The sequence below is a fragment of the Leptidea sinapis genome, chromosome 43 (assembly GCF_905404315.1).
Source record: "Leptidea sinapis chromosome 43, ilLepSina1.1, whole genome shotgun sequence".
Lineage (NCBI taxonomy): Eukaryota > Metazoa > Arthropoda > Insecta > Lepidoptera > Pieridae > Leptidea > Leptidea sinapis.
In genome coordinates, this window is record NC_066307.1 from 2,880,965 (window position 1) to 2,889,764 (window position 8,800).

Genomic DNA, 8,800 nt, shown 5'->3' on the forward strand with positions numbered 1-8,800 from the left:
AGGTCATTAGAGTTTCTTGACACCAAATCACCTAAACAGCATCAACGAAACATAAATAGTACTAAGTCACTGCACGTTGCCTCTGAGAATTGTCCCTTTTGTTCAAAAGGACATAAATTGTGTAATTGTAAACGATTTGCTGGTGAAAATGTTGAAAGTCGCCGTAATTTTGTAAAAATTAACCGAATTTGTTACAATTGCCTCTGTACAAATCATTCAGTCTACACATGTCGTCAAAATACTGTCTCATTTGCAGAAAGAAACATCATTCCTTACTACATTCCAATAAAGCTCAATCAGTTGGCTCTTCACCGGTTTTATCTCAACCAACTGATAACAACGTTGTTAATGTTGCAACAACGTCACAGGATAACGAGACGATAAATGTAGTCTCCTGTATTGCGACCAGCCATAGCCAAGTGTTGCTGGCTACGGCTCTAGTTAAGGTGCAGTCGCACAGAACAGGTGATCTCACACTAAGATCTTTGCTGGATCAAGGATCTCAGGCTTCGTTTATTACGGAGTCAGCGGTTCAATTGCTAGGACTGCAAAGAATACCAAGTAAGAGCCTTATCTCAGGGCTTGGAAGCGACAGAGGCACTTCAATGTCCTCACGGTGGGTGGTAAATTTAAGATTCAATCGCTCCAAGATCCCAGTTTTTCTATAGATGTTAAGGCTCATGTTTTAAGTAAAATAACAAGTTTTCTTCCTGGTAAGAAAATTGATATCAAGTCCTTGGCCAATTTCCCTAAATTTAAATTAGCTGATCCGACATTCAATCAACCTAATAAGGTTGACTTACTGTTAGGTGCCGAAGTCTATGCCCAGATTTTATTGGATGGTTTTTACAGAGGTACACCTGGGTGTCCAGTTGCGCAAAATTCCAAATTGGGTTGGATTTTGTCGGATTACGTTACCTCTGAAAACAGTTCAAACATTCTTGTCATACAGTTGGTATTGTTAATTTGCTGCTCAAAATGACAACGAGATGTTAAAACGGTTTTGTGAGCTGGAATCAGAGCACTCGCTTGGTAGTACAAAATCACTTCCTACCGAAGAGGAGCAACGTTGTGAAGAAATCTTCTCTACTACCACAACTAGAGACGACTCTGGAAGATATGTCGTCAAACTCCCTTTTCGGGACCCTACTCCCAGTTGCTCTGAGGACAATTTGAAAGATATTGCTACAAGACGATTTCATTTGTTAGAGCGACGGTTCCTTAGGAATCCAGATTTACATGCTCGGTATGTAGCTGTCATGCAGGAATATCTCTCGCTAGGGCATATGGAGCGTGTCCCAGTTCAGGAACGTGAACGTTCAGATGTTGTTTATTTGCCACACCATCCTGTTATCAGAGAAGACAAAACAACATCCAAATTAAGGGTCGTTTTTGACGCTTCTTGTTCAGGCACCAATGGAGTGTCTATAAATAAAGATTTGATGGTTGGGCCAACTCTTCAATCTGATTTACGTCACATTGTTATGCGTTGGCGTAAATATCCAATATGTATTACGTCTGATATAATTAAAATGTATCGGCAAGTTAAGATTTCAAACAATAATGTTGACTTTCAGAGAATCATTTGGCGTGACACTCCTGAAACTGAATTGGAGCACTATCGATTATTAAGGGTCTTGCATCAAGTCGCTTACGATGAAGGTGATCAGTTTCCCCTAGCAAAGGGTCGAGTTTTAAAGGACTATTTCGTCGACGATCTTATGACAGGATGTAAACGATTGGAAGAAAGAGTCAAGATATATGAAGAAATGACAGCATTATTGAAGAAGGGTGGTTTTGAACTCCAAACTGGTCGAGCAATAGTGCAGAACTAACGGACAAAATTAAGGGAAAACAGGGCAAGGATAAAATGGAACTAAAGGTAGATGAAGTTGGAAAAATTCTTGGGTTCGGATGGGTTAAAAATACGGATACTTTTCAGTATTCTGTAACACTTCCAGACATCTCTACACCAATCACCAAACGTAAAGTGATATCAGATATTTCGCGGTTATTTGACCCATTAGGTTGGATAGCCCCAACTATAGTTGTGGCGAAAATGTTCATCCAGAGATTGTGGATGTTGGGTGTAGAGTGGGATCAGGAAGTACCTGCTCAATTATCGGAAGACTGGGTGGCTTATCGAAAGAGTCTACCAACATTAAAAGATTTTAAGTTGCCTAGATGGAATCAAACGAGTGAGGATGACGTTTGTAGAGAGCTCCATGGGTTTTGTGATGCGTCAAATCATGCTTTCGCTGCTGTTGTGTATTTACGAGTTGTGCAGAGGAGTGGGGAAGTAGCCGTTAGTCTCATCACATCCAAAACCAAGGTAGCTCCCATAAAACAAGTTTCCATACCACGCTTAGAGTTGTGTGGCGCTGTATTACTCTCCAAGCTGTTGATCGAAGTAGCTGAGGTTATGTCAATTTCCAAGGAAAACATCTCGCCTGGACAGATTCGTCTGTGGTTTTGGCTTGGCTTAGTAGTCACCCAAGTCGATGGAAAACATTCATAGCGAATCGTGTATCGGAAATACTACTGGTTTTAGGAGAGTACGCAGTGGCACCATGTCAGTTCCAAAGATAATCCTGCGGATTGTGCCTCTAGGGGTTTAAAGGCTATAGAATTGACCGAGCACAGGCTATGGATAGAAGGGCCACAATGGTTAAGAGACGAGAAAATTATTTACAGAAATCAAGAAAGAAAGGATACTACTAATTAAGAAGAAAAGCAAAAAAAGGTTTTTCACTCTGCAATTGATATCGGAGAACAAAATAAATTGTGGACTAAGTATTCTTCTTTAGGAAAGTTAGTTCGCGTTATAGCTTACTGTAGGAGGTTTTTGCGGTTAAGAAAGTCCGATGACACAAAAACGAGTATTTGGCTGAGTCATGACGAGCAACAGGACGCACTTAATGTGTGTATTCGTCATTTTCAACGAGAGCATTTAAGTGAAGAGATATGCAGTCTTACGGAAAACGCTGCCGTAAAAAAGAAGAGTAAACTTTATTCTTTTACTCCATTCATTGATGCGAACGGTATTTTAAGAGTTGGTGGACGTTTAAAGAATGCTGACATCAGTGACAATATGCGACATCCAGTGATTCTGCCTAGGAAATGTCATCTCACAAACTTAATAATCTCTGATGCTCACTTCAAAACGCTGCACGGTGGACCACAGCTTATGTTGAATTTTTTGCGTACCAAGTACTGGATTTTAGATGCAAGAAATCTAACCAAGTATTTTGTTAAAAGATGTGTCAAATGTGTTAGATATGCAGCTCAGACTCCTCAACAACTTATGGGACAGTTGCCAACATCTCGAGTAACTGCGTGTAGACCTTTTTATCAATGTGGTGTCGATTACGCAGGACCCATTAGTATTCGGACATCAAAGGGTAGGGAACACCATGCGTACAAGGGCTACATTTGCCTTTTTGTATGTATGGCCACTCGTGCCATACATTTAGAGGTGGTCAGCGACTTGACCTCAGAAGGCTTCATCGCGGCATTCAAACGTTTTGTCGCCAGACGTGGACATTGTGCCGATATTTGGAGCGACAATGGCACAAATTTTGTAGGTGCAGCTCGTGAATTGAGGCAACTTTTTGACGACGAACAATCTAGTGTGATTAGTGAAATTGCTGAGTGGCTAGGCAATAACGGCACTAACTGGCACTTTATACCTCCGCATGCTCCAAACTTTGGAGGATTGTGGGAGGCAGGGGTAAAGTCTACAAAACATCACCTCAAAAGAGTTATTGGCGACAATAAGCTTACTTTTGAGGAATTGGCAACAGTGCTGTCGCAAGTTGAGGCTTGCCTTAATTCAAGGCCACTTCTTAAGGCCAACTCGAATCCGAGTGATCCGTATCCGCTGACTCCAGGTAATTTTTTAATCGGCGAGCCAATTGTTCTTCTACCTGACTGTCACTTTGAAAAGTCAAATATCAGCACCATTCGCAGATGGCAACTTACACAAAAACTTGTACAAAATTTTTGGCGTCGTTGGTCATCTGAATATTTGGTGCAGTTCCACCAACAAGTGGAGTCGTCAGGAAGAAGAACCAAAAATTGGAGATGTGGTATTAGTTAAAGAGGACGGTCTTCCTCCGGCAAGATGGCTTTTCGGTGTCATTGTGGACAAGCATCCCGGGCTTGATAACCTTACGCGCGTTGTAAGCCTAAAATGCAGGAATAGCGTTATTAAACGCCCTATTTTGAAATTGTGCATTTTACCCGTGACCGAATAATTGGTACCGATGGCAATTGATCACGCTTAGGCCCTTACAGCTTATTTTTTTTCTTAATTATGGTTATGTTTATTTAGTTTTATTTTGTGATTATGATTATGTTTTACTTTATAATGTTTACTTTCTAGTTTTTAGACAATTAATTTTACAAAATCAGTTAAGGATCTTTACAATATTTTTGCAGATATGTATACAGTCCATTTAGTTTTAGATTTTTTTTGTTGTAAAGAGTTTGAGAGTATTTTGTAATGAAGTTTGTATAGTTTGCTTGAGATTTATACAAGTGTTAAACAAATTATACTTTTTATATTGTTTGGTTTTACTTTAACTTAGATGGACACTCTGTCCATGGTGGGCGGAATGTTCAGATTTAATAATTTAAGTTTTTATTTGTATTGATTTTTTGCTTGCTAGTCGATAAGAGATGGCGCTAGTTGTAATTGAAATCGCACAAACAATATTTGTATAAATTTTGTATGGTTCAAATTTTTGGTCTTGTAATTTATCGATCTCTAGTAGAGTTGAAACGTACTAGGAAAAATGCAATACTAGGTATGACGGTGACTGTGACTCAAAAGTAACAGCGACAAATACCTGTTACAAAATACTAGCTGTTATTTTAATACAATCTGTTATTTTAATACTATCTGTGATAATATACTAGCTGCTGTAGTGAGGCGTATATTTTTCGTTGTTTGGTGTTACTTGTTAGCGCCATCTATACGTATTACATAGTACTTTCTCTTGTGGTAACTTCGAATATATATAATTTATATATATATATAACACCTCAGTGACCCTCACCAGTTGTTCATTATTAATAACATAAGTTGTGGATAGAGGACTCTTTATTTTGGTAAATGTTATATGGTAACATTTAGACGCGTTCAAGCACATTTTATTTAAATTACACCTCATTTGAACACGCGTTTTATCACTTTGTTATAATGCCATATCCTCAACATGGATTTCTTTAGAAAGTTTCATATCATCAGCGTGTAAAGAATAGGTACTGTGTTCAATAAAAGAGCCTATGTCGTTAATGAACAACGCAAATAGAACCGGGCCAAGATGGGAGCCCTGGGGAACTCCTGAGGTAGCAATAAACGGTAGTGATTCGAAGCCATTGATTGATACAAACTGACTTCTTTCTGTTAAGTAAGAACCAAACCACTTAAGTAACTCTCCACCTATTCCATACAAACAATCAAGCTTTTTTAGCAAGATTGGATGACTGACTTTTTTGAATACACTGGAGAAGTCTGTGTATATGTCAATTTGATAACCCTTGTCAAGTGCATTCGCCAAATTATTGACGTGCTAAGATGGATTGGTATCGATAGACCTATTGATACAGAAACCATGCTGTTTTTCATCTAAGTACTGTTTACAATGAGATGCAAGAATGGGACAGAGGAGAGATTCAAAAATCTTTGAGAAAGTGTTCAGTATGGAAATAGGTCTGTAGCTTATAACATTATTTGTCTCGCCTTTTTTGAATACTGGTATTATTCGGGCTTATTTCCATTCAGAGGGAAAGGTACCTATTTGAAGCGATCTGTTAAAAAATATTTTTAAAGGAAGGGCTAGGGAAGATGAGCATCTTTTAATAAATATAGGTGGAATATTATCCGGACCTGATCCCTTATAAATATTTAAGATTTTAATTGTATATACTATAATTTTCTCAGTAATTCTAATGCTACAGAGTGGTATGATATAATTTTTATATATTGTGCCTAGCATGTCACTGCTATTAAAATCCGAGTCATTAGAGTAAACTGAACTGAATTTATTCGGAAACAGATTAGCTATTTCTTCACTATCCACGGCTATTTTAGTATCACAGTGCATTTCAATGGGCAAATTATTAGTATTCATTCTTCTATTTTTTACGAAATTCCAGAAATATTAAACATTTTTACATGTATTGCCTTCAATATTGTCTATATATTCACTATGTTTAGTACTGATTATTACGATGAGTTCGAAGTAATTTAAATTCATATTCATCCCGCGGATTTTTAAATTTACGTATTTTAATGCGAAGTTTATCTTTCTCTTTATGTAATTTGATGACCGCTTTAGCAAACCATGTCGGATTATTACAGGGATGAAATGAATCCTTTTTGCATAAGTATTTATATTATTACTATAACATGGCCTGTGCATCAATAAACCATCTTGTTACTTTTACGTGTGCTCTCCAATCCGAATTATCCGGAGACACAGTTTGGAATATAATTTGAGATGATCGGGTGGGTGTGGTGTACTCACTGGCGATGAACACGTGCACCGCGGTGGAGAGCGGCGGCGACCCCGCGTCCGTCGCCGTCACCAGCAGGTGGTGGTCGGCGCGCCGCTCGCGGTCCAGCGGCGTCGCCACGCGCAGCGCGCCCGACCGCTCGTCGATGGCGAACGAGCCCGCGGCGGCGTCGTCGGCGGCCGCGCGCCACGCCGCCACGGAGTAGCGCACCTCGCCGCCGGCTCCTGCGACAGAGGCGGCGTCAGCGGGCCGGGCGGGACGCGGGGCGGGGGGCCGGGCGGGGCTTACCGGAGTCGCAGTCGGCGGCGCGCAGCACCAGCACCGTGTGGCCCACGGCGGCCGCCTCCGACACGGCCGCGCGGTACTCGGGCTCGGAGAACTCGGGCGCGCAGTCGTTGACGTCCAGCACGCTCACGGTCACGGCCAGGTCGGCGGCTGCGCCCGTCACGCTGTCGGTGGCGCGCACGACGAGCGCGTGTCGGCGCCCGCGCTCGTAGTCCAGCGGCGCCGCGGCAGCCAGCGTGCCTGTGTAGCGCACATCGGGGTCAGCTGGGGCGAGGAATTCGACGGCACACAGCCCGTCAATATACATCCGCAGACCTCAGGTGGCGTCTCCGCGGCCCGTCCCTTTCGGGATGGAGTGTAACGTGGGGCCCGGGCTGTGTGCCGTCCGACCACTACGTCACACTGTGTATATAATAAAGTGTAATCATTGGAATTAGGCAAAATCAAACTCACTCAATTAATAATTAAATATAATATGATTTAATTGAAGCTAACCGACGTAGCGTTTAGTAATAACTGTGTAACTTCAAGCAACGTGCATTAATTGTAAGATGGACATCGCGGGCTCGACTGCACAGCGCGCCGTGCACGGAGCCTCCGTCCGGGTGCGGCGTGCTTCGTGCGGGGTGCACACGGGCACGTGATAGTTCGGCGGGTAACACGAGCCAGGAGCTGATATGATACAATGTGAGGGCCACACCGCTGCAGGCCGGTCAGTACTGACGACGACTATTGGTCGGTCGAGCCGTAGCCTACTATTATTGTTAACACACGTCCTGCTCAGTGCCGAGCTACCAACGGCGCAGTACTCCTATTAAACACATTAACGTCATTGTGTTGGTTTTGTTTGTTTTTGCGTTGTTTGGGTAGAAAACATAAATTATCTATAATTTGAATTATGTTTACTACCTTATATTTGACAACATCCTCCCAATAAACAGAAAAGTTAAGCGTTAATCATAAACTTATTATACAAGGTTAATGGGTTTAATGCAACTTGATATATTAACCGCTGTTTCTCTTTCAAGTATTAACCATCAAGAAAATTTTACTTTCTATCCTTCCAAAATGCTCAAGCTAAGCTTATTTCTTATTGTGTTACCATTTGGTCACAGATGCCGAGGAGATGCCGCGTACGAGAATACAACACCAACTATGACATCTTTTGGCTCCTGACACTGAACCTGACAATGTTTCGTCTTTTCCAAATTTACAAAATACGTCTTGCAGTATTTCCTCTATTGAAGTGTCTGCAGAGGAGGTTCGACAATTCTTGAATCATCTAGATCTTAGTAAGTCAGCTGGTCCCGACACCATACCAGCATTACTTCTGGTTAATTGCGCCAACGAACTGTTTAAACCAGTGACAATACTCTTTCGTCGTTCCGTTAATGAGGGAATTATGCCAGCTATATGGAAATCAGCATTAATAACACCGATTCACAAGAAAGGTTCTAAAAATCAAATGGAAAACTACAGACCTATTAGTAAGTTATGTTTGTTAGCAAAAATCTTAGAGCGTATTGTGTACAACCAGCTATACAATAACATTAAATCAACTTTTATCCCTCAACAGCACGGTTTCTTGAGAGGAAGGTCAGCTGTGACAAATCTAATTACTTTTAATGATTACTCGACATTCATATGGATAAAGGTTCTCAGGTTGACACTGTCTATACTGACTACAGCAAGGCTTTTGACCGTATTGACCATAGTATTAGTCTGTCAAAATTATATTCTCTAGGCATCCATGGTGATTTGTACAGATGGTTTTCTTCCTACGTTCTAAATAGGTCTCAAGCGGTTGTTCTGAATGGTTATACCTCGACGTGGGTTAATATTCCGTCAGACGTTCCTCAGGGATCATTGTTGGGACCTCTGCTATTTGTTATATTTATTAACGACATCAGCTCATGCTTTTCGAATTCAGAATTTTTATTATTTGCTGACGACATGAAAATCTTCAAGACTGTCAACAATCTTCATTATGCTT

The 8,800-nt window shown here is 41.1% G+C and overlaps 1 protein-coding gene across 1 annotated transcript in view; it reads right to left on the reverse strand.

The window, feature by feature from the left end:
• LOC126977138 (fat-like cadherin-related tumor suppressor homolog) overlaps positions 1-7,171 on the reverse strand; it is a gene marked incomplete at its 3' end in the record, with an annotated part of 49,107 nt that extends 41,936 nt beyond the window's left edge. Inside the window, exons 1-2 of the mRNA XM_050825840.1 lie at positions 6,811-7,171; positions 6,534-6,746 (exon numbers count right to left, since the gene is read on the reverse strand). Coding sequence (XP_050681797.1) covers positions 6,534-6,746; positions 6,811-7,114 — 517 coding nt within the window. The remainder of the gene's footprint in view (positions 1-6,533; positions 6,747-6,810) is intronic.
• Positions 7,172-8,800: the final 1,629 nt, after the last annotated feature.